The sequence below is a fragment of the Pollicipes pollicipes genome, unplaced genomic scaffold, assembly GCF_011947565.3.
Source record: "Pollicipes pollicipes isolate AB1234 unplaced genomic scaffold, Ppol_2.1 Scaffold_3447;HRSCAF=4054_pilon_pilon_pilon, whole genome shotgun sequence".
Taxonomy (NCBI): domain Eukaryota; kingdom Metazoa; phylum Arthropoda; class Thecostraca; order Pollicipedomorpha; family Pollicipedidae; genus Pollicipes; species Pollicipes pollicipes.
In genome coordinates, this window is record NW_023596297.1 from 34,518,993 (window position 1) to 34,543,949 (window position 24,957).

A 24,957-nucleotide genomic window follows, 5' to 3' on the forward strand; every position below is an offset into this window, starting at 1 on the left:
GGTGTCATCTACACCATATGCATTCAATCATAGACCACGTTACCACGTTTGCACAGCCCTTACGACTCTGCCCAGACCACGCCGCTTTTGATGAAATGGCTGGAGGCCAACCGCCACAAACAGAGACCGCAAACTGGCGATGGAGCATTTTTTTTCAAGATCTTGTTTGTAACAGCATCTGCACCCAACAGCCTAACCTATTCGACAAAATGCTACACATAGAGGCAGTTAGGACTAAATCATGCATTACGTGTCAGACACGAACCTTTCCGATTTTTTTAAAGCGTATATCGGGTCCACCCAGGGTCAGGTGAATGGCATTGTTCGACATTCTTGAATAACTTCTTGGTGTCTGTTCACCTGAACGTCGCATGTAGTGCTGGCCAACTCCAACAAACAGCTCCTGTCTCCTCTGTTCTTATTAGAGCTAACTAGTACGACATAACGCGTACAGACCAACCGCCATCAAGTCACCAAGAGTTCCCGAATCGTTAAGTACAGCCTCGTACAGCCCGCGATCCGGCCCAGTGCACCACCCTGGGGCGGGACGGCGCACAAGAGGCGGGTCCCCTGAGGCGGGTCCCCTCACGTGTTCCAGCAGTGGGTGTGAGCTCTTGCCGTCGTCGCCCTCCTGCGGCGCTGACTCCAGAATATGGGCCACACACTGTTCCACTTGTGTGTGAAGGAAGTTGTTCAGGGTATAGTGGAAAAACAGATCCTGCCGACCGAATTACGAATGTTAAATGACACGCGATAAAGGCTCGAATGCACGTGATGCTACCATATAAGCGAGGGTGCATTTCCACACATGTGATGGATGCTTTACATGGATTGCTAGAGCTTTTTGCTGGCTTGATATACTCGTGCTGATACCTGACCATCAAAGGCTAGTGTATACGAACAGCTTAAACCAGCATCCATTTACAAAGTGAAACGATCGATTCCGATTGAATACATAATACAGTTGTCTGAAACGGGAAAGGAGAAAACAGGACTAACAGTTCAACCACTCGCACTTCCCTTCCACATCTTATCTGACCTGGTCAGAATGGCAGTTTAGGGCCCAGCATGCTACAAAAGCTCAACACGTGATAAACCCGCAACCAAACTGCAGAATGTCTCCATCCTCAGACCCCGTGCGGCTCCCAGCTAGGCTGGCGATGCGCCTGTCCTCACCAGGAGGACGTCGATGGTGCCGAGCCGCGCCAGCTCCTGGTTAAGGGCGTGTCGGTTGGCGGCGAGCACCGCAGCGATGAGGCGCGCCAGCTGCAGCCGCGTGGCGCCGAGCGGCGGGCTCAGCCGGCCCCAGCTGGCCACGACGTCGGGCCGCGGCGGCGGCGCCGACAGCGTGCGGTGACAGTCGGCCAGGCGAGGCAGGAGCGCGGCCGCCACCAGCCCGCACGCTGGCCGCCTCCTCGGTCCGCGGCTCGGCCGGCTCCAGCGGTGCCAGTCCGCCACCGCCACCGCCGCCGCCGCCGCCGCCGCCGCTGCCCGGCCGGCCCGGCTCCAGCAGTGGCAGCAGCACGTGTACAGCGTTGACCACGGCTGACTCGGTGGGGCCGCCGCCGCGCTCCGGCGCCAGCACGCCGTCCAGGAGCGTCCGTACGAGCTCGACGCTGCGGGACGGCGGCGGAGTCAGGGGCGGCACGGGCACCACGTCACACTCAGCGTCTCGCAAGTGAACAGATACCGCGGGTGGTCAAGGGGGTGAGTCACAGGGCGGGCTGTGCCGAGACGGCGCGCTCAGCCCTCCATACTCGTCTCTGGTCGGGGTCAGCACACTTGCTGGTCTATGTTTCGAACGTTGTCACACTTACGAACACGAAGTCACGTCGACATGAGTGCGTCATCAGCTACAACATCACCCACAACCCAAACAGCGGCCCGCGAGTCCGTGAGAACGTTGGTGGAGGCGGGTGCGGTACTCACGATTCCACGGTGGCCACGAGAGGGTTCAGCTCGCGCTCGCCCGGCGGCAGCTGCTGCGCCATCTGGCGGGCGCACGTGACCGTGGAGACGAGCACGTGCGCGGCGTTGGCCTGCCGCTCCGGCTGCTCCGAGTCGCCGACCAGCTGCGCCAGCCGCTCCATCAGCTGCTGTCCGCTCAGCCACTGCCGGGGCGCGTGGGCCGCTCAGAAGCCGGCTCGGGCGTGCGCCGTCTCACATGCCTAGCCGCTGCAGGGGCGCGTGAGCCGCTCAGAAGCCGGCTCGGGCGTGCGCCGTCTCACATGCCTAGCCACTGCCGGGGAGCGTGAGCCGCCCAGAAGCCAGCTCGGGCGTGCGCCGTCTCACACGCCCAGCCGCTGCAGGGGCGCGTGAGCCGCTCAGAAGCCGGCTCGGGCGTGCGCCGTCTCACATGCCTAGCCACTGCCGGGGAGCGTGAGCCGCCCAGAAGCCAGCTCGGGCGTGCGCCGTCTCACATGCCTAGCCGCTGCAGGGGCGCGTGAGCCGCTCAGAAGCCAGCTCGGGCGTGCGCCGTCTCACACGCCTATCCACTGCAGGGGCGCGCCGTGGCCGGCTCGCAAACGGAGCGAGCAAGGACACCGTCACGCACAAGACAAAGGTCGCACGGGACAGTCACTCTTTGAAGTCGTAGTCGTAGATGTTCGGACGGGGCAAACAAAATATCGTGCGGGACAAAGTTTGAACAGGCGGCTTCATTTCCTAGGAACAAATTTGCAGGACGCCAGCTTGTCGCAAGCGACAAGCTGTCACGCGGCGTCTCCAATGCCACCAACACTTGGACGGAATGGAGATGATGCCTGGTCACAGGCCAGAGCCGAAAGGTAAAGTCCGGCTCTGTGGTTGACACCTCCGCTCCAGGGATTTCGCCCAGAGGTGGTAAAAAAACAATATTGGTGAGACGAGTACTTTCCTAAGATATAAGGTTGAGGTAAGCTTTTTTCCACACAACACTAGGAGGTACTGTGGCTACAAAATGGATTTCATTGTGCCGCCGGGTGCCGGATTTTCCGGCTAATATTCACAAAGTCCGCCAGAAAGCGGCCCATAATCCTTGATTCCACATATCTTTGGTGCACTTTTACCGAATAAGTCCAAATATACCCATCAAATTTCGGTAATGGGTGCAAAGCTGAATAGGAGGGGAAGGTAGATGGAAGCACCGAGGCTTCGCTAACAATACCAAAGGCTGTCACCTTTTCTGAAGACTCTCGTCCAGCCTGCTTATGCCCGGTGCATATGCATTTTTATCTCCTGTTCCTTGAAACATTTGGCATAAGTTGTGATGCCATATTTCTCCGTGCAATTCAGCTACAAGTCACTAACACTCCACCCCGTACAATCCCCGCATCACAACGTTTACATACGATATGCATACGATCTTTCACACTTCGCCATTTTCCATTCTGACCTCTAACCCATAAGAAGCTGGTCCACTATCCCAAGCGACCTTTATCTTTTGACAACCCGCTAACGACCATGCTCATGCTGTGAAACGTGCGCGCGCTGAGGCGTGACTGCTTGGGCGAAGTATGACATATGCTATTGGAGTGTGGCATGTGCATGCGGTTGCATGGTAGTGCCAGTGCATGCTGCACGACTGCTGATTGCACCTTTCGCTGGCAGATTGCTGGACTGACTATTGCTGTGTAAGCAATATAAAAAGGGCAGCATGAGCTGTTTGTCACAATGCCGTCACGCGTTTTCTTATGGTTAGACAGACACAGAGGAGGACAGGTAAGGAAGGCATAAGCACATTGTAGCCCAGCACCGAGACAAAGCATCAGCTTAATGACTGTGACAAGACTAATGGGGCTTGCAGCGCAGGCCGCGTCTCGCGCACCGCTGGGTCCGCCCCTCACCGTGAGCGCCGCCTGGCGAGCCTCCGGCTCAGCGATGCCGGAGATGAGGTTGCAGGCCAGGTCCATGATGGCCGACGTGCCCAGGTGCTGCAGCAACAGGTCTACGAATGTCTGTTTCGACTTGAGGTACATCAGTGTCTGGAAACACAGTGAGAGCTTCTGGGCACACGCTGAACACGACCACTGTCATCGTGGGAGATGGCTGACGTTTCCGTCGCTCCAAGTCTGTCCGTCGCTATGCTTAAGCAGGGCACCTCAGCAGCCGCGCCACACAGCATCCGCGAGTAACTCCGCCCACAGGCCTGTGCCGCGGCTCTGGTCGGCTGCTCACCTGTTCTGCCTGCTCAGCCAGCAAGAGACCGAACGCGCGCGACAGGAAGCTGGCCAGCAGCGGGTTGAGTGGCGCCGGCCGCTCCAGCAGGCTGTACAGCTGGTCCAGCAGGGACCGCTCAGCCGCCAGCTTCTCCAGTACGGCCGGCACGTTGCAGGTGAGCACCTCACACGCAAGGCTGGCGTACCGGTACTGCGACGTCAGCTCGCCGCCGGCAGCCGGCTCCGTCACCAGGTGCGTCACCAGCGACATCAGCACCTCAGGCCGGGTCAGACTGCCGACACGGCGTCAGTGACGTCACACTACCACTGACAGAATGTAATACCATGAGCAGCTTCAACACACCCAGCCCTGGTGGGCTGCCTCAACAGCATGTCATGTCAACAACAACACCATCAAGTCCAGCAATGCCAGCTGCCATCACAGCATTCCACATCACCAGCAACACCAGCCAAATGGCTATGCCAGGCTGTCGTCACAACACTTCATTCCATGGCAATATTAGTCAAGCTAGTCACGTCCCAGACTCAAGCCACAGTGCATCGCATCACTGGTACCAGCAGCCTTTACAGACACGTCTGACCGTCATTGCAGCACACAGTGTGATCACAGGCAACATGGGCATATATTGTATGGTTGGGATGCCACTGAAGCAAGCCAGGTCAAGTCTTCTGCACCATTTGCCTGCCCAACCACATCACAGCTGCTATCACATTCCAGTGTGTCATGTCACAGCTGCTATCACACTCCACAGTGTGCTATGTCACACCACCATCACAACTGCCCTCACACCCCACTGTGTCTTGTCAGATCACACCATATCATCATCATTTGTGGCTTCATTTATTGTGTTTTTACTAATAAAGCTAAAATGATCCTTATCATGCCACAGGCACTTACAAATCCACAACATTGCTGTTTTGGGCCTTGCACTCCTGTATGACATCCTCTTCATCTAGTAGCTCTTCAAGAGTGACACTCTGAAAAAATGACACTTTAATTAAGAGAGAAGATAAGCATACAATCAATGAAGATCACACTGCTATAAATAAGCAAAGTATGTAATATCAGTGAACAAAGAACGCATGCTCACCATCAATGATACAAGCACAACAATGCCATGAAATGACATAACTTTGAAGCTTGGAAGGCTGATAACAGAACATAACTTTGAAGGCTGTCATTTGAAAGACATAATATGACAGACCCGATACAAGGTGCTTACCTGTCCTTTTAATAGCTCATCCACACTCGCTGAGGGTGCTGCATGGGACTTCCAGAACATTGTTCAATCTGAGATCAGGCAATGGACATGTGTTGTAAAACAGGAATTATGCACAGCAAATGCTCACTCTGGATTGTTAAAAACTTACACACTGTCTGACATATGCCCACCACAATAATAACTTTCTGTATGGATATTTTGCACAGCAGCCTGATCATCACAAAAGAGACTATCATGTTGGGTATTTTCCCAATATTATCATCAAAAGTTGCACATACAATGCATAATCAACAGATGCTAAAAGACAATTACAATTAAAAACCTGTTGAATACAGCTTTTACAAATGCCAACCACCACATCCAGTTGAGGAAACAGTGCTCATTAGACACAAATTAGGATCCTATATTAAGTATGAAAATTAGGCATTTGAACAATCCATACATAGGTCATGTAATACAAGGTTGCCTATTATTATCTCCTAAAGTTTTCACCATTTATGGGCTGATCTACAGACTGCAAATAAGGTAGGTGGCTGCATACTTAGGTCCAGGCAGGTCACAATGCAAAAACATGTCATGCCAAACATGAACAGGGTGGCAGTCACATTGCAGCAAAAATGTTGGACAGTACTGTAAATTTGGAAGCCCTCAGTTTCATGTAGGTCCAGAACAATTTCAGCCCACATGAGTGTTTTTAGGGAATGTATTGCCTCAAATGTAATTTCAGCCCAAACTGCTCTGAAAATCTTTCACAAGAAAGTGTGGGGGAATTCAGTGCAATTTGGCCTGGCATGAGCCCAGGGCACAAGTCTGAAGTTCAATGCACTGAAGCACAGTACATGGATTGTTTGCACATCAGAGCATCTTCAGAGCAAAGAGTGAATCCAAGCTTGGCTCAGCCCACGACGACCTGTAATAAAACAAAAACAAACAACCTTAACTCACCTTAGATACTCTTAGCCTGAGACAAGGCAGTCGATCATCACAAGTACCTCAATCCTATTCAACGATACAATTATCTTAGCATTTGAATACGCTTGCGTCAGAACAAATCACGTAAACGCAACACAACTATATTCCTGCTGATATCCAGTACAGCATCCTATAAGCACTCGCTACCTAAATTGTACCCTTCGCCCTTGATTTCCCAACTTCAAGGCAGTGATTCATCCAACAGCCCCCCGCATCAACGTTTTCAAGGCAATCTCCACTACACCGATCGTACGGATCCAACCGACAACGTCCCCATCGAACCATAACAATAACAGTGGGCAGTCAGCTGACTCCAAGGCGGTTACGCGAGAACCAGTTGTGGGGAAGTCCTGGACCCTGTTTACGCCGGAATTATTTCAGGAACACAAAAATAGTACAAGCCGCCAGCTCACAAAATTTAACGTAGATCCATTCGGTGCAGTGCCTTACAATGATCTACTTTGACTTATTGATAATGCCTTACTTTGTGATCCCTTTTTATGTAACATGTCACGTAGGGATCGAGCTGGTTTCATTACGTTCAAGAACAAACCATTTTGATGACGTGAACTGCAATCAGAATGCACCGAGCAATGACAAAATTGGAAAAAGGAAGTTATATTGTCATTTGATTTCTTGTTATAATTGTGTAGCATTACCCACTTTCCAAAAGCTCAAAATTTGTAGCTTATTTTATGACAACTAAATACATTTTCTCATCCGGTCTCTGCGCCACTTTTGTAATCACACAAGCTGCGGGTTTCGCCATTTTGTAAGGGGGGAACGTGTAGCGGGCGGTGGTAAGATTGGGTGGAGGAGGAATTGGTGCTGGCTGAATTTTGTGCGGGTCTGGTGTGAAAAATGTCTGGATTGGTTTGAGTCAGCTGTGAGGCTGTGTAACGAATTAGAAGTGGCAAACTACCTTAATTTTGGAGGTGTCTGTTGGGTTCTGCTGCCGTCCGCTGGACGTCATCGCCCGTGAATGATGTCTCGGTTTGCATCGGACACGAAGGTCTACGTCGGAGAATTAGGTAAGTGTCACTGTATAACATCCGCATTGCTGGCCTTAACGCTCACCTTAGTCATGTTTGCTCATCCCGGGAACGGTAGCAGTGGGCCGACTGCGAAAATTCACGTTCGTCGGACGCTTGCGTCGTAGCAGCGGTGGTTTCCCTATGGAACAGCGTACCGTCAGCACACCACAGCTTTGCATCAGAATGGCGCCAATGTGGATCAGCTTTTGTATCAAAATGGCTATGTTGCAAATTTGTGGGCACTAAATCAGAATTTTGAGAAGCACTGGCAAGAATTAAATACCATGATGCATCATGAAGATGAGTACCCTGGGCGCATGACAACAGAAAATGAGCCGGCTCCTCCAGGTCTGCTGAGCCTTAAGTGTCTGCCATAACCTAACTGACCTAGCCTTAGCTAGCGGCATCTTAATGGTCATGATTTCAGCCAAGATGCCCTTAAAATAATGGCTTGGTTGGTCAGTTAATAATTCCAGTAAATTATCTGGGCCATTGTGGACCTTTCTTTGGGTGGTGTTAAGCACTGCCAACAATAGGAACTATTTGTCAATGCTATCCATGTCACTGAAGGATCATGCATAATTTTCAGAGCATAGTCTTGACTGTCTTTTTTTTGAAGTACTGTGACCAACTGCTCAGGTGCAGCTATGCATGGTGTGTTGCATTGACACTTGGGATGCCTTATTTCAGGGCCTGCTGAATTTAAATGGGGGATCTTTGGTGGATGATAATCTGATAGAAGGTGATTGGTTGAATAATTTCTCCCTTTGCCCAGTGTTTGCTTAGTGCCATGAGTTTGGTGCAGATGCAGCCAGTTTTTGCAAGCAATGAAGATGTTGCTCTGGTTGCACTGGCACATATGCAGCATTTGGCGTGCATGTGTGGCAGACTGAATTCTCAAACATATTTGCTTTCAGGTTCCAATGCTTCACAGACAGAGCTAGAGGATGCATTCTCTCACTATGGACCATTGAGAAATGTCTGGGTGGCCAGAAATCCACCAGGCTTTGCATTCGTTGAGTTTGAAGATCCCAGAGATGCCAAGGAATCAGTGCGAGCTTTGGATGGGACGTAAGTCTGCTGTGCTTGCACTAGTAGGTGGAGAGGTTGAGATGTATGTATGTGATGAATATCTGATGATCAGTCAGAAAGTTGGCACATTATTGGTGCCCAAATTTATTGTGGTTTTGATTTTTTGTGGTTCTGTGCTTTGTATGCAATTGGCGACAGTTGTTCTGCCTAGGCTATGTGCTGTATTCTTTGAAAAATATTTGTTTGGGGTGCATTTTCTGTCCATTTTTACCAGCAGTCCACTGCTCTATCAATTCAACAGCTGTTTTTGGCAGCATGGTACAGATGGCGCCATCCTGACCGCCATCGGCCGGCAGCACCCGTGACTGACAGCTGACCTGCCACTCGGCCGTGCCCGCAGGCGGGTGTGCGGTCACCGCGTGGTGGTTGAGCTCTCCAACGGCCGCAAGCGCAACCGCATGGGCAGCGGCGGCGTGCCGGGCCGCGACAACCGCGACATGATGCGTGGCGCGCCGCCGCCGCGCCGGCCGCGCTTCGACCCCAACGACCGCTGCTACGAGTGTGGCGAGCGCGGACACTACGCCTACAACTGCCACCGGCGCCGCGGCGGCCGCAGGTGGGTGTGCGCGCCGGCCGCGCGGCCCGCTCGCGTCGCGGCCGTACGCCGCTGTGTGCCCTGTGCGTGCCGCGCCGTGCCGTGTGTGTGCGCGTGTGTGTCTGCGGGCCACGTGAGTGACATGCGCCGGTGTCCTGAGTCTGTTCGCAGCCGCGGCCGTGAGTATCGCCGCTGGAGGTTCGCCGCCGCCCACTGACCGTCTTCTTGGCTTCTGTAGGGGTTGACACGTGCGCGCGCGCCCCGCGAACTCGAGAGAGTGCCACCCGTGTCGACGTTAACGTGTCAGCCTCCACCCTTCCGCCACTGGGCCTCACGGCACCACCACCCGCCACCGAACGCCACACAGCGTCTGACAGTGTGCCCAGGCTGACGGCCGCCGCCCCGTTAGAGTTCTCGACGGCACGCCGCTAGCGGTACTCGTGTGGTGAGACTTCTCGGTAAACTGGTACAGGTATACGGCCCTTGTTTGGCCCGCTCGTCGTCTGTTTCCGATTGAGTTTGATTAGCAACTTGATTCAGAGTAACTCGCCTTCAGGCGCTTATGCTCGGATCATCTGTGGGCTGTTTTCTTGATTTTTTGTTACATTTTTGAGTATTGTTTACATATTTTGAGTGATAGCCATAACATCATGGATCAGCATTGCAACCTGCCGTTTAGCTCGCAGATGACGTGTGTACTAATCTCATCGCGCCCGCCTGCCGCCGCGTGGTGGCGTCTCTGTTGCGCTCGGCCGTTTTGCCTCGGTCGCGTGAGAGCACTGCCGGCTGGCCGGGCTGGCGGTGTCGTGTGCCGCCGGGCCCCGCCGCTGCCGGCGGCTGACGGCCGGTCTGTTCAGCAGGTCGGGCTCTCGCTCGCGCAGCCGTTCGCGCTCGCCGCGCGACAGGCGCAGCCGCAGCCGGTCGCGCGACCGCCGCTCGCGCACGCGCAGCCGCAGCAAGGACCGCTCCAAGAGCCGCGACAAGTCCAGGTGAGCGGCCCGGCGCCGGCGGCGGGCTGCCACCGGACGTGACCTGGTGCGAGGCGCGTCGGGTCAGACCGGGAGTGGAGCGCGTTTGTATGCGCTGTGCTCTGTGGCCGAAAATGGGAATTAAATTGTTGGCCTTGGGGTTGTTTCGGTCCGCTTTATCGCAGTTACAGCCGACATGCGTGGTTTCCTTTGCGGTGCGTCCCCACTGTGGAATCGCCTTGTCTGCACATTTATTCTACCTGGGGAGAATAACTCGGGTCCACAAAACGGCTGGAAACGTCGAACGCTGGTGATATATAGCCGCTGTGTACCCTATAACGTTCAAAGAGTGCATATCTATCTGTGTATTGAGATTAACGACTATCGGCATAAGGACTCTGAAGTCACAATGAGTAGATTTTGCGTCTCATAATGCAGAGCGTCGAAATGAAAACGGCGCGCGCACTGTTTTGTCGCGCTCGCCGTTATGCTCACTGCTTCCCCTGCGTTTTGACGTACGGCTGCTGTACGCCTCTGCTAACGACATGCTCGCTGTTTCAGGTCCCGGTCTCGCTCCCGCTCCCGCGGCCGTGGCGGTCGCTCCCGCTCCCCGTCCGCCAACGGGCGTGACTAGCCCCCCACTTCCCTCGGTGTTCGTTCGGTGTGTCGTGTCCGTCTGTGTGTGCGGCGTGGCGGGGAGCCGCCCGCCGGGGATGAGACGCGGCGGGAGGGGCCGCCAGGCACCGGTGACGTCATTGGTCGCGTGCGACCGGCGACGGGGCCGCGGCAGCACGGCTCGGACGCGCCGTGCTGCCGCGCGGGAATCATTCAGCGTAGGGTAGCAGTCGAAGAAACCGACGTCGGAGAGTTTCCAGTGGGACTCGGCTGTCCACGAGTCTCCGTCTCGTGTTCTGGTTCAGATTAAAAGATGGATCCGGTGTTCCCGGCCGGGCGCCACGTTTGTGATTGTCGTTGGTATGCACTCTTTCAGCGCGATCTTCATTTGGCGCAAGCGTATTTCGTTGGTTACTCGACCCCAATAAAGATCTGGTAGTGGATGATGTATTTGTTTGGGTAGTGGGCAAAAAGATAATGACACTGGCAGTACACATAGTTTGCTAGCATGCAAGCAGAATGACGCCGTCGTTATCAGGAAACACATTTAATTTTGTTAAGAATGGTCTTGGCAGGAATCCACTTCGCCTAGACCACAGCCTACGACCGATCCGAAAGCGTGTGTGGTTGGCACCGGCTTTTTTTCTCGCTCTTTGTGGTCTGGACAAACACGGGTGCCTGGCGTCAGTCGCACCAGGACAGTCTGTGCCTCATTTGTCATGGACACCAAGTCTTGTTCCGTGACGCGATAAGCTAGTTGCATGTAAGCAAGTGTACACAGCCCATACGTGCCTGCTGCATGTAGCAGCAGCGTCAGGCACGCGCTGGACTGGAGATAACGGAAACAATCCTAGGGTGCTCTCGTCCCAGAGACGCGCCACCTCATCGGAACTCAGCATGTCTGCGAGCGCCATCATTCTCAGTGAGTGCGTCAACGCCATGGTACGGGTACGCAGCGCAAACGTGTTCTGGGAAAACTCCCGCAACCGTAAAAGTAGACCAAATTGGATGCAGCATCTCGCGGAATTACGCGTTTTCCGCCTGTGGGACGCAGCCCGATTGCCTGTAAGGGTGAGTCAGAGTTGTAAGCTCCCACAGACTGTGCCGCGGTGGCCTTAAACCGCCTGCCTGCAAAACACGGACTATGGGCACAAGCGGTCCTTGTGCGCCTGTTTTCGTTCTACGACTAGACGATCTCGTTCTCGAGATTTCGTCAAACGAGTGATAGCTAGCTACCCGAACAATGTCACTGGATTTGGCGAGGGCAGCGAAATGACGGCAACAACCGCAACTCGTACAATGTTACATCCACCGTGCTTTACCCGTGCCACTTGCCAACCCTCGAAGCCATATGCGAGGCCATTGTCGAGAGAGAATGCTGGCCATTAATGTTACTGTGACGCATGGAAAGGACTGACCTACAGATTGGTTTGCTACCCCTCTTACTGAGACGCAGCAGATTGTCCAACCAATCGGGCTCGGCGCCTGTGGCCGACGACCTCTTGATTGTAGTTCTTTGTCCTGAACCTTACCTCTCTTACCATTGGGGTTTAACGAAACGCTCGAGAGATCAGGTCGTTTAGCGTGGAATTTTCTCCCGTTGATTTACGCAAGGCGGGGGCCGATCACATTACTGGCGAAGACAGCTCCAAACCCACACCTTACACCTGAGCTTAACCCCATCTTCCGCCCGCCGTTATCGGAAACCGTTCTCGCATATATCACCCTGCCACCCCTTTCACCTGCCCATTGATTCACGTCATGGCGACAGATGCGTCACTACTTGCTGTCGCTGATGCGCTGACAAACTGCCTCAGTGCAGCACAGCGCCGCCCGCACACGCGAGGCCCTATCGCGGACCCGTGGCTGTGCATACTCCCAGGTTTCATCAAACCGCTCTACTGTACAGCAGATCCTCGCCAACCAAAAGTGACGCCGTATCGGGAAACCGACGTTCTTTGGACCCGCATTTACGAAAAAGCTAGCCACTTGTGCACCGATCGCGTTGCCCGAAGCACATTTGGCATTGTCATGCAAATATCTCTCTGACGTCACCAATCAACGCCGCGTTGGTCGCCGAATTGCTCCTCATGGTGTTCACTTACTGGTGATATTCATTTGGACACTAGTGCACTCCCGGAGACGATCCTCGAGCATCTTTGGACAGCAAGCGCCAGCACCAGCATCACACGGGTGATCTCACACCGTCTTACTGTGTATGCTTCCTTCGATGTTTATCGGCCAGGAAGCTATCGGAACGAAAAAAAAGTTTGTTCTACTTATCGCTGGGTGCTGGCCAAGCCAAGTGGCGGCAGGATCGCCCACTAGGCCATAGTTCGCGCGATCGACAAGGATTCGGGTATCTCTGGAGTTAACGTGAACCTTGGATTGCCATCAGCCCCGTTTTTTGCAGCAATATAACGTGGCCTGAGCTTAGTGCACCAGCAAACAACTAGTGATATCGGATTCAGGTACACATACAGTCACCGGTACGGATTGGCAGAACTGCGCTTCGACGCTCTGTAGAAGGCACGCAATACCGTACCAATCTTCAGGACCGCACGGCAGCCAGGCTGTCGGATCTGTACTTACACTGTGCACGGGCACGAGACCGTAAGCACCTGCAGCACTGTGTAGCACAAGTCGCTCGCCTTCTGTAGATAAGGCTGCGTCGGGAAACTGAACAGGCCGCGGCCACCCGCGAGACGCAGAAGGGCCTCCACACTGGGCCACGTAGTACGGCGCCCTTGACCCTCTCCATATCAAATGTTTGACTACTGCGTTGCATTGCGCTGCCCGTCTTGGCAGCTGATGATACATGAAAACATGTTGCGCAAATGAGCCCGCCTTGCGGAATGAATACAACATGCAGGAGTCGGGAACACTTCACTGCGATAGAAAAACCGCCAGCACTATGCTTACAATACGTTCACATCGCAATGAAAACGCTATTCATATCGCAATAGAAACCTATTGCATGCTTTCACCGCGCATCCACAAACAGCGGTACGGCAGGTACTTCACACTAGCGTTCATTTCACACACTTGCGACGAAGAGCCAGTGGCGTTCCTTTGTTCTGCCGTCGACTTCCCTCCCTCACCATTCATCCCATCCACATCCTGCAGACGTCGGCCACTCACGCACCCCAGACCAGTCCGCCACTCCGACCGCACTCCCTTAGTCACTCTCACTGTCCGAGTAGGCGCCGAGCAGACCCAGGCCCGACACGGCGGCGGCGCCTCCACCAGCGTCGGCCTGGCCCCGCTCCGCCCCGCTCTCCCCCGCTCCGTTTGCCCCTCCCGCAGGCGTCCCATTCGGGACCGGCGTTCCGCTCGGGACGGGTGTCGCACTTGAAGCCAGTGTCCCGTTCGTCCCGGTCCGGCTGGCGCCCGGCGTCCCGTTCGTTCCGGTTCGGCTGGCGCCCGGCGTCCCGTTCGTTCCGGTCCCGCTGGCGCCTGCCCCGGCCGGGATCGGTCTCCCCGGGATGGCTGCTGGTTTGGAGGAGGGCCGGACCAGCAGACCAGCGAGCCGGGAGCCGCCCAGACTACCCAGACTACGCTCCCACGACTTCTTCTCGGCCGCCGGCTCCGGCTTCTGGAGCATAGCGTATGGCCGCTGGGTTAGACGTGTTGTGTGTGTGACAGAGACAGAAGACGAGGCGAGTTGTGCATTTGCTGACTGGGCCAGATGTAGTAACCTAACTGTATTCAACACCTACAAATACCACATAATTCTGCACTATAAAGTTGTAGCATTATTCCTTTCGAGGTAATTGACGTAATAACTAAAGATCAAGAAAGGCACCAACATTTGGACTGAGCATGACAGCGGTTCAGTTCTCGCCCCAGTTTGAGCTGTCCCAGTCACAAGATACACCACGTGTTTATAGACAGATCCCAGCTGCTGGTCGTGCATCACCACCAGCCCGCCGTCGTCCTTCCAACTACTGATCAACGGCCAGTTTGTCTTATGCTGGACCTCAATAACGCACGACCAGAACATAACCACCGTATCAGTGTCCGTCCATATCACGAAAGGAGTTCTCCCCAAACTCTGGAAGTCTCTCCGTGTCAGTCGTTCAGTAGCCGAGCTGGCGCGGAACGCAGCGCCACATGCCAATCCCTCAGCTGACTCAATACGACACGTGCCACCCTACACCACCGCCGACCGGTTCACCCGTCTGCCCCTGTTTCAGACAGCTCAGCTCATTCCTGGCTACTGGTGCTACCTTGGGCGGGGCCAGCAGGTCGGTGGGCTTTTCGGTCGGCTTGGGCAGCTTGGCCCGCAACTCCTCGTCACTGTCCGAGTCGCTGTCCTTGACCCGTTTCACGGCGCTGTCGCCGTCCTTGCCGAACACGGATCTGCAACGAGCCCAGATGGTGTCAAATACCCATGTCCGATACAGTGATGATCACTGCTGAGGCGTCAACGCGCCCAAATCACGACTGTGCAAGTATACCAGAGATTAACTGTCCCGTTTTCCAACACCGCTTTCAAATCGAAGAGGATGCCGCCACTTAAGAAATAGCGCAAGGACTCCAGTGTGTCAGCGAATGCCAGGCTTTGACACAATATTCAAGGCCATGTGAGCGACGTCTGATGTCAGGGCGGCTCACTTGATGTACTCTTCATCCTCCACCTCCTGGCGCTGAAGCTCCGTCTCCTGCTGTTGGCTGTACTGGGCCAGCATGCTGTCGTAGTCGATGTGTGCCTGCCGCTGGTTCAGGTCCTTCAGTTCCTCCAGCTTCTCGATCATGTCCATCTCGTGCCGTGACTGCTTGGTGCGGTTCTCCAGCATCTGAGAAGTCACAGAACATTTGTCATGCAGCAGGTAACGCTCATGATGAACGAAGCCTTCACCGGCAGCCGCTACACGTTGGTCGGTGCAAACCCAATTCGCCAAAGGCAAGGCATGCACGCAGTACACCACCATCTGTTTTAAATCTCACATGGACAACAACGAAGAGCACGTTGCCGCTGTCACTACGCATCGTTCGGCACGCGGAGTTCATGTAGTCAGCGCACACCGCAATCCTAACTCGCACGCCCGCTCGCCGGGGCCCACCTTCATGGGGTTGGACTTCTCCTCCTCCTCAGCTTGCTCGGCCTCCCGCTTGGCCTGGCGCTCCGCCAGGATCTGCGCCTGGAAGTTGCGCGTGGCGCCTGCCTCGATGATGTAATCGGTGTGTTCCGGGTCCGTCTTGAACACTATCTCGGCCATGCACATGGGACACTTGATGTAGAACCGGTAGATGCGCAAGCCCAGGTAGTTCTCGTCGTCCACGTCCTCCTTCCGCGCGTTGAACTTCTTGGCCTTGGCGATGTACTCGCCACACGTGTTGCACCTGGCGACGGAAAATTCCAGCGTACGTGAACATGTAGAACGCTGCCACAAGTGTGCAGTTTCGATGACCAATGCTGGCGAGCAAATCCTCTGGGGAGAGCGATATTTCAAATAACTTCCTCGCTGGGTCGGGCGTCTATCATGGGACATCGGGGCGCAAGACGCAAAGCAAAGAAGCTGCAGTTCACTGCACTCCCACCGGTCCCTTTCTCGTCATTCGCAAGCTGCTGCATAACCCACCAGTCACACAACATCGCAAGCTGCTGCATAACCCACCAGTCACACAACATCGCAAACTGCGTCGCGAGCTGTTAGTTTACCATTCCATGATCCGCCGCGACCCAGCCGTAGACACTGGTGTATCTGGGGCCTGCTGAGCCCACTACTCACTTCATGTTGCACGGGGCCATGAGGCGGACGGTGAACGTCTTGTTTCTGGCCACCTTACTCCGCGGGATGTTGCTCGGATCGAAGTCCGGCGGGTAGTATTTCTGAAGGAAGCGCAAGTTGTCTCAGGAAAACCAGCACGCCGCTAGATTTCAGCAGTTCATTAAAAATGCTTAACAGGTTCCAAGTAATAATTATAGTAGTCTTCACGTAAGCTGTTAAGCGCACTTGCAAGGAACATTTTGCATGTAGATAAGACAGTAGTGATAACACTATTCCTCGTGGAAAAGCCACGAGAATGGAGAGATAGACTCGTTCATATTCTGGAAACATCTCTTTATCGAAACACTATTCGTCATCATATTATGCTAAACACCACTGTTATTCGTTTCAATGAAGGTGTGTTACCGAAACGATCTATATCTCCATTCTCACGGTTTTTCTACGAAGAGTAATGTCATTACTACTGTCTCAACTATTTTGCAATCTCCATCTTCATATGCAGGTGATGACCACATGACAATGCACAGAACTCTTTAAACATATATGCCATTCAGCTCAATGCCTGCTTCAAATGAATCTACCCAACACCTTTTCGATGAGCGGGGCTTCCTAGCGGGAATATCGCGTTCGTTGGATGTTGTTATTTGCTCCGTTACGGGCTCCAGTCTCAATGAGGTTACTGGATCAACCCGCATTGGATGAGCCCACATTGTTCAATTGCATTGCTGCTTGGTGATATTGTTTACCAGGTAGCAAAACATTCCTGGCTTTAAATAGAAGTCAGTATAAAATACTACCAGGCATAAAAAAACTTGCTTTCATAGTTACCAATAAGCAATATGAACACCACAAGCAGTGAAAAACGCGGCAAATTCGTCGCCCCCCAATGGTGTAACAGTGCAATACTGGGCAGAAATCATACAAATCTGGGTTTGAATCTCAACAGACTTGAATTTCCCACACTACTTGACAGGCAGCATTACCAACCACATTGCACAGCAGCAAGACAAAGCTGGCTCATCGCACCCATAAAAGCTGAGAAAAACAGCATTGTGCATTGATGTTTTTCCACAGAGCTTAGAACATTTAATGACATGTTTTGTGCAATATTGCCCATCACAAGAAGCTGGTACCAGCATGAGGCACACAAGCCACCATTCCAGATGCCAGATGCAATGTTATTTGATACCAGACTTCAATCTGAAGAGCAAATCATCTCAAGCAGTCTCAAGCAGAAGTCCTCACATCATCTTAAGCAGTCTCAAGCAGAAGTCCCAGACCCTTACACCTCCAACACCCTATGTACATGATACAAGGCCTTTCAAGATGGCTTTGAGGGGGTGGCTGTGGTAAAGTGGATAGCTCACTCAGCTCTGGGCTTGTTGGTCCTTGGTTCAAGTCCCTGGCACACTATTACAGCATCCCACATGGTATATAATAATGGCAAAATGTTTTAAAATGGCTCTGACAGTTTGTCAGACATAAAGCCCTAATCACTAATGTGAGGGTCGAGAGGTGGGTTTGTGTGAGTTATGACATGGGAGAGCTGTATGTGAGGGTAACATGAGGGCTGCATCTCGGCCTAGGGCTCTCTGAGGCCTCTCCTTATGTGTTTGTGTGTTTTCAGGTGCTTTGCCCAAGGCTTTAATCAGTGCTCAGGGGCTTGTTTTCAGGGGGAAAGGCCATTCATTTTAAAGACCAGGCTAACCAGGAACATTACTCATGCCATGGAGACAAACCTTGCCCAAATCCCAATGCATTTGGGGAGTAGAACAAGGCAGCTGCTGGATGACCTGTATTATGGTTGTGTACTACCCAATGCTATCACAAAGTGATGGGGCAAGATCATTGTCAATGGGTGGCAATGGAGTGGCAGGAACCCATGTGCCCCTTATAGCAAACTTTTGCTCCTACTATGGCAGGAGCTAATATAGCCATCATGGCATCTTAATGATACCATGACAATTAGTAATCACATCAACTAATGCAATTATTTTGCACACAATTTGACATCCCTGTCATATATTCAAATGGTGAGTCCCAAACTGGACCAAACATTGTTTGGGAGTGGGAATAGCATGTTGAGCTAACCCAAGTACAGTCAAGACAACTAACATATTACTCTCTGCTATTCAAAGCTTGCAAATGCACACGAATGATCATATTCAAATGATGACATCTGGGAACTTTTTCTAATTTATCATAAGATACAAGTACACCACACTACTTACATTGAGGACTTTTCTCTCAGACATCTTGAAAGTTCTGAGAAGTGTAAGTTTCTACTTGTTGAAACACCTGGGAAAAAGAAAGCAATAACTGTGTCAGTTCAACAAGCAGTCAAGTTTTACAACCATGTTTAGACACCTAGCAACTAACAGAAGCCTTGATAGCAACAATACAGCAGCTGTGAAACATCTTACCATGTGCTGTAGAACCAGGAACATAGGCAATGCTGCAGGGAAATTTTGTGCTGACTGATAGCCAAAATATAGCACTAGTTGAGCATGGTCAAGGGTGGGGTAGGGGGCTTTTTTTTACTTGGGTACCTGTATTGCCGACGGTGGGGAGAGAGCTACGCTGGCTGCAGGGTTCCCGTACTGCCATGATGGAGAAATGCTGTTAGGTATCAGCCGACGTAGTGACGTCACTGAAAATGGGTTTGCATCGATCTGGGTTCTTTTGGGCCGACTGAAGGCTACAAGGCATTTGCTAGCGATATGATGTCACTGGTATTCGACTGGATATGTGACGTCACTGGTTGTGAGGCTTTAGGGCTCTTTTGGGTGCAATGAATGCCGTAAAGCATCACCTGACGATATGTCGTCGCTGGTATTCAATGAAACATCAGGCGCAACGGGCCTTATTCCATCTTTACCTTTCGTACCTGTCTGCTGCAAGCATTTGCGTGCCGAATAAAAGCTTGACCGAATCACCTGAATGTGTGACGTCACCAATCATCACTTGATACGAGTGCACTTAGGCCCCACGGCCGCGGTGTATCATGTTCCGTGAAATATCGCTGGGTATCGTGACGTCAGTGATATTCGACTAAATATTGGTCGCAACAGGTCAAGGTTCATTTTTAGCTTCGTACCTGTCTACTGCAAGCATTGGCGTGATGAATAAAAGCTACCAAATCACGTGAGTGTGTGACGTCACTGGTCATGCATTTTTATGGATCTTTGGGGGCCAACTGAGGGCCGTAAAGCATAGCCTAATGATGTGACGTCACTGGCATTCGACTGTGTGTGATGTCACTTGTGATCAGATTTTACGGCCTCTTTTGGGCCGATGAAAGGTCATACTACATTAACTGAAGATGTGCCGTCACTGGTATCCGAATACAATTCAGGCGGCCATGGCCATGCCCCATCTTTGCCTTTGGTACCTGTCCATTGCAAGTATTTGAATGCTGAAGGAAGGGTCTGCCGAATTACCTGAGTGTGTAACGTCACTAACCATTAATTTGTATAGACTGTTTTGAACCCACTGTAAGCCATACCACATCAGCTGACCATATGACGTCACCGGTTTTCGTCTAGGTGTCATGCGCAACAGGCCATGCTCTATCTTTGCCTTTCGTACCTGTTTACTGCAAGCATTCGCGTGCTATATCAAGGTGATGCTGAACCATCTGAGTGCGTGACGCCACTGGTCATGAGTTTATACAGGTTCACTTGGGCAGCCCAATGCAATTGAGCATCATATCCTGTAAAGCATCGCGGGATGATATGACGTCACTGGTATTCGACTCAACATCAGGCGCAACAGGCCATGTTCCATCTTTACCTTTCGTACCTGTCTACTGCAAGCATTCGCGTGTTATATCACGTCATTGGTTAAGAGTTCTTACGGGCTCTTTTCAACCCCCTATATGGTATAATGCTTCAGTTGACGATATGATGTCACTGGTGTTCGACTTAGCATCAGGCACAACATGTCATGTTCCATCTTTGCCTTTCGCACCTGTTTAAGTATTGGCGAGCCTAATGATGGCTCTGCCGAATCACCTGAGCATGTGGTGTAACTGGTCATGAGTTTACACGGGCTTACTCGGGCTGACTGAAGGACATCAAGCATCACCTGACCATATGACGTCACTGATATTCGGGCTGTGGCCCAAACTTATGGCCGCTAGGCGGCGCCCTTGATTATTATTTAGCCATCAGGGCATTCCGGACCGTAGCTGCTCAGGGGCGCATCCTGTGATGTCGGGCGGAATAGCGTTGCATATACGTCGGTTTGTGGGCTGGGATCACCTTTGTTTTGTGTTTACGTTTGTTCAAAATTTTAGTCGTTGAAACAGCCCGTTGCGTTTGAAGTTGTTACTTAATGGTGCGCACAATAAAATTAGTGTGCTTAACTATGGTGCATCTCCCACCTCTGCTGCGGAACTCCGTAGCCGTAGGTGACCAAGTGACCTCCTACCAACTGATGATCAGTGACGTCACATACTCAGGTGATTCGGCGGAGCCTTCATATAGCACGCGAATATTTGCAGCAGCCAGGTACGAAAGGCAAATATGGAGCATGACCTGTTGCGCCTGATGTTTAGTCGAGCACCAGTAACGTCATGTCGTCAGCTGATGCATGATAACCTAAAATGGGTTCAAAGGAGCCCGTAAAAAACTCGTGATCAGTGACGTCACACACTCAGGAGATTCGACGGAGCCTTCATTCAGCACGTCAATACCTTTAATAAACAAGTACAAAAGGTAAAGAAAGTACGTGGCATGTTGGACCTGATGTTAAGTCGAATAACAGTGACGACAATCATCCTGTGATGCTTCACGGGAGGTGTTGCTTTGTGGCCTTGGGCGGCCCAAGTGAATCCGTATGAACTCACGACCAGCGACGTCACCCACTCAGATGATTCGTCTGGAGTTTAGTCGATTACCAGTGACGTCATATCGTCAGCTGATGCTTGATGTCCGTCAGTCAGCCCGAGTAAACCTGCACAAACTCATGGCCAGTTACACCACACGCTCAGGCGAATCGACAGAGCCTTTTTGTAGCGCACGAATACTTGCAGTAGGCAGGTGCGAAAGGTAAAGATGAAACATGGCTTATTGCAACTGATGTTAATTCGAATACAAGTGACGCCATAACGTTATCTGATGCCTAATGACCTGAACTCGGCCAAAAAAGGCCCGTAAAAGCTCATGACCAGTGACGTCACACACTCAGTGGATTACCAGTGACGTCATTTCGTTAGCTGATGCCTTATGGCTTTCGCTCAGCCAAAAATAGTTGGTAAAAATTCATGACCAGTGACGTCGCACACTCAGGTGACTCGGCAGAGCCATCATTTAACGCACCAATACTTTACAGGTACGAAAGGCAAAGATGGAACATGACCTGTTACGCCTCATGTTAAGTCGAACACCATTCACATCATGTCGTCAACTGATGCATTTTTCCCTATAGAGGGTTCCAAGGAGCCAGAAAAAACTCATGACCAGTAACGTTACACACCCAGGAGACTCGACAGAGCCTTCATTCAGCACGTCAATACTTGTAATAGACGGGTACGAAAGGTAAAGATAGAACATGGCCTGTCGCGCCTGATGTTAAGTCGGACACCAGTGACGTCATATCATCAGCTGATGCATTATACCGTTTGGGGGTGCAAAAGGTCCCGTAAAAAGCTCTTGACCAGTGACGTTACTTACTCAGGAGACTCGACAGAGCCTTCATTCAGCACGCCCATACTTCCAAGAGACAGGTACGAAAGGTAAAGATGGAACATGGCCTGTCGCGCCTGGAGTTTAGTCGAATACCAGTGACGTCATATCGTCAGCTGATGCTTGATGTCCTTCAGTCAGCCAGAGTAAACCCGCGTTAACTCATAACTAGTTACACCACACGCTAAGGTAATTCGGCAGAGCCCCTGTGTCGCGCGAATACTTGCAGTAGATAGGTGCGAAAGGTACAGACGAAACATGGCTTAGATGGAGCATGGCCTGTTGCGCATGATGTCTAGTTGAAACCCAGTGACATCATATCGTCAGCTGATGCCTTGTGGCCCATAGTAGGCTCGAAAGAGTGTGCAAGTTAATGGTCAGTGACGTACACACTCAGGTAATTTGGCAGAGCCTTCCACGGCAATGCTTGAATGGACAGGTACCAAAGATAAAGGTGGAACATGGTCTGTCGCGCCCGAAGTTCATTCGAATACCAGTGACGTCACATCTTCAGTCATTGCCGTATGACCTTTCGTCGCCCCAAAAGAGGCCGTAAAACCTCATGACCAGCGACACGCACAGTCGAGTGCCAGCGACGTCACATCGTTAGCTGATGCTTTATGGTCTTCAGTTGGCCGCACAAAAAATCCGCCAATACTTGCAGCAGACATGTACGAAAGGTATAAATGGAGCATGACCTGTTGCCTGATGTTCGGCCAAATACCAGTGACGTCATATCGCCAGCTGATGCCTAACGGCATTTCGTCGGTCCTATAGGGCCCGTGGAAACCCACGGCCATTGACGTCTTACAGTCGTATAGCAGTGACGTCGTTAGCTGACACCTTGTGGTCTTCAGTTGGCCGAAAAGCACCGTTGGAACTCATGGCCAGTGATGTCACACACTCAGGTGGTTCGGCAGCTTTCATCCAGCACGCCAATGCTTGCAGTAGACAAGTACAAAGGTAAAAATGAAGCACGGCCTGTTGCGCCCAGTTTTTATTCGAATACCAGTGACGTCACGCTATCCGGTGATACTTCGCGGACCACGACACACCGTGGTCGTGGGGCCTAAGTGCACTCGTATGAAGTGATGATTAGGGACGTCACACATTGGGGTAATTCGGTCAAACCTTTATGCGGCACGCAAATGCCTGCAGCAGACAGGTACGAAAAGTAAAGATGGAACGAGGCCGGCCGCGCCTGATGTTCAATCGAATACCAGTGACGACACATGGCCAGCTGATGCATTACGGCATTCAGTGGACCCAAAAGAGCCTTACACACTCACGACCAGTGACGTCACATACCCAGCCGAATACCAGTGACATCATATCACAAGCAAAAGCCTTATGGCCTTCAGTCGGCCCGAAAGAACCCCGATCCCGATCGATGCAAAACCATTTTCAGTGACGTCACAATGTTAGCTGATGCCTCACAGCTTTTGCCCCGCACGACAATACTCGAAACCCTGCAGCTAGCGTAGCTCTTCCCTCCGTCGGCCATACAGGTACCCAAGTAAAAAATTACCGGGTAGGGTTGGGTTGTTACAGACAACACCTTATTCCAGGCCAACATGAAGTTGCATGTCAACAGCATGTAACCATAATGCACAGGGGGGCCTATGCTTAAGTTTGATAAAGGTAATAGAAATGTTATTTAAAAATGATTAACAATGCTGCACCCAGCAATCATCAAATACACGTATTGAACACAGCAAATATATGACATCTGCCTCTGCAAAACCAGCAGGCAAACCAAATGTGGTGCTTATGGCACTTGTCATTTTCCGTCCCTGCAGCGTGCAATTTATCACTCACGCGCACCCCACTCGTGCCCACCACCACCCCACCACGCGCAGTACAACGTTGACTGGCGTTGACTGACTTGTCTGGCTCAATCCGGTCAAGGCCGTAAGTTTGGCTGGGAGGGACTAAAAGACCGACATAGCAAGCTGACATACTCATTTTCCAAAATTGCTGGTTCAACAGCTTCAAAATTTCCTTAAGCGGCTAAATACAAATAGGTTAGTATAAAGAAGGAAATTTTGTGACGTGAAAAGTAAAACTAAGGCTATCTAACGGGTTAAACACCTCAGGAGCGCGAAGGGCGTATTTCAAATTCGAAAGCAGACAAATCAGATATCAGAACCTACCGCTCTGATCGCCACCAAGCCTTTACTTTTCGATGCACTATGCCTGGTTCCCAACTACAGTTGCGAATATGGTGTGGCAAACAAATCTGATTTTCCTTTGTATAATCCGAAATTAAGGCCACCCGTATCAGGCAAGTGACGTCATTTGCTGCGTGAATTTCTTCTTACTCCTTGGCGGAGGCGTGCGGGCGCCACCATGTCATTGCGTGGTGCATGGCGTCGCCATGGGGGCGGACGACGTTTCAGTATACCCGGGGCAGATTCCTTCCAGATGTGCCAGAATGCCACCTGTGCGGCCAGCGATTGGCCATGCGTTCCGAGACCGAAAATATCAGTGTCGTACCAGCTCGGGAGCTGTGCGCGAACCCCAGGCGGGCGCACGCTTACACCGTGCGCTTTATTCATTTTACGCTCTGGCAACCACCGTTATTCTTACTCTTTATGCCACCGCCATCGCGAGCACACAGCCAAAATCTTTGGTTACACTTTTAAGGAATTTTCCGGGCCGCCGTATTATGGCCATCACTCTACGGGCAGACCGGCCGCAGTTACCTGTCCGCGGTTAAGGGTGAATTGAACAAAAAAGGCTGCGTCGGCAGATAACCGAAATTCGACGAGTGTGTTGTGCTGGACGCTGATCGCCCCATACCAGCGCTATGGAATGCACACAGTTGCAGTCGTCGGGTTAGATCAAAAACGTATTTTTAGGGTCGCCGTAAACTCTACTAGCATGCCGGCAGATATTCGCTATACGCCGCCACTGCTTAATTTGAAAAAAAAAATGCG

At 51.9% G+C, this 24,957-nt stretch overlaps 3 protein-coding genes across 8 annotated transcripts; 1 reads left to right on the forward strand and 2 right to left on the reverse strand.

The window, feature by feature from the left end:
• Positions 1-1,925: 1,925 nt before the first annotated feature.
• Positions 1,926-4,407, reverse strand: LOC119092480 (serine/threonine-protein phosphatase 6 regulatory subunit 1). The gene is made up of 3 exons (XM_037215442.1): positions 4,156-4,407; positions 3,825-3,962; positions 1,926-2,051 (listed from the first exon to the last, which is right to left on the reverse strand). Exons 1-3 carry the CDS (start codon positions 4,405-4,407, stop codon positions 1,926-1,928), a joined length of 516 nt encoding a protein of 171 aa, XP_037071337.1.
• Positions 4,408-7,118: 2,711 nt separating this feature from the next.
• On the forward strand, positions 7,119-11,039 carry LOC119091427 (serine/arginine-rich splicing factor 7). 2 transcript variants are annotated; one of them, XM_037214214.1, is made up of 5 exons: positions 7,119-7,383; positions 8,304-8,457; positions 8,819-9,034; positions 9,871-10,002; positions 10,543-11,039. In XM_037214214.1, the coding sequence occupies exons 1-5, from the start codon at positions 7,335-7,337 to the stop codon at positions 10,613-10,615; spliced, it is 624 nt and encodes a 207-aa protein (XP_037070109.1). In that variant the 5' UTR covers positions 7,119-7,334; the 3' UTR covers positions 10,616-11,039. The 2 variants fall into 2 exon arrangements, with proteins under 2 accessions (XP_037070109.1, XP_037070110.1); XM_037214215.1 differs by having other exon boundaries at positions 9,874-10,002.
• Positions 11,040-11,152: 113 nt separating this feature from the next.
• Positions 11,153-23,892, reverse strand: LOC119091425 (splicing factor YJU2). Of its 5 annotated transcripts, XM_037214213.1 has the most exons (8): positions 23,837-23,892; positions 18,563-18,629; positions 16,332-16,432; positions 15,663-15,942; positions 15,214-15,395; positions 14,826-14,958; positions 14,042-14,191; positions 11,153-14,008 (listed from the first exon to the last, which is right to left on the reverse strand). In XM_037214213.1, the coding sequence occupies exons 2-8, from the start codon at positions 18,584-18,586 to the stop codon at positions 13,775-13,777; spliced, it is 1,104 nt and encodes a 367-aa protein (XP_037070108.1). In that variant the 5' UTR covers positions 18,587-18,629; positions 23,837-23,892; the 3' UTR covers positions 11,153-13,774. The 5 variants fall into 5 exon arrangements, with proteins under 5 accessions (XP_037070108.1, XP_037070104.1, XP_037070106.1 ...); XM_037214209.1 differs by having other exon boundaries at positions 11,153-14,191; XM_037214211.1 differs by having other exon boundaries at positions 11,153-14,191; positions 23,869-23,887.
• Between the last annotated feature and the right edge of the window lie 1,065 nt (positions 23,893-24,957).

Bases quoted from the DNA above. Each gene is read 5' to 3' on its own strand.
- LOC119092480 (XM_037215442.1), bottom strand. From the start codon at position 4,407: ATGTCGCTGGTGACGCACCTGGTGACGGAGCCGGCTGCCGGCGGCGAG. The intron at 3,963-4,155 runs GTGAGCAGCCGA...CTGTGTTTCCAG, and splicing joins TGGCTGAGCAGGCAGAACAG to ACACTGATGTACCTCAAGTC. The intron at 2,052-3,824 runs GTGAGGGGCGGA...GACTCGGAGCAG, and splicing joins CTCGCCAGGCGGCGCTCACG to CCGGAGCGGCAGGCCAACGC.
- LOC119091425 (XM_037214209.1), bottom strand. From the start codon at position 18,586: ATGTCTGAGAGAAAAGTCCTCAAT. The intron at 15,943-16,331 runs GTGAGTAGTGGG...TTCCGTCGCCAG, and splicing joins ATGGCCCCGTGCAACATGAA to GTGCAACACGTGTGGCGAGT. The intron at 14,192-14,825 runs GTAGCACCAGTA...GCTATGCTCCAG, and splicing joins ACCTGCTGGCCCCGCCCAAG to AAGCCGGAGCCGGCGGCCGA.
- LOC119091427 (XM_037214214.1), top strand. From the start codon at position 7,335: ATGATGTCTCGGTTTGCATCGGACACGAAGGTCTACGTCGGAGAATTA. The intron at 7,384-8,303 runs GTAAGTGTCACT...ATTTGCTTTCAG, and splicing joins GGTCTACGTCGGAGAATTAG to GTTCCAATGCTTCACAGACA. The intron at 9,035-9,870 runs GTGGGTGTGCGC...CGGTCTGTTCAG, and splicing joins CGGCGCCGCGGCGGCCGCAG to CAGGTCGGGCTCTCGCTCGC.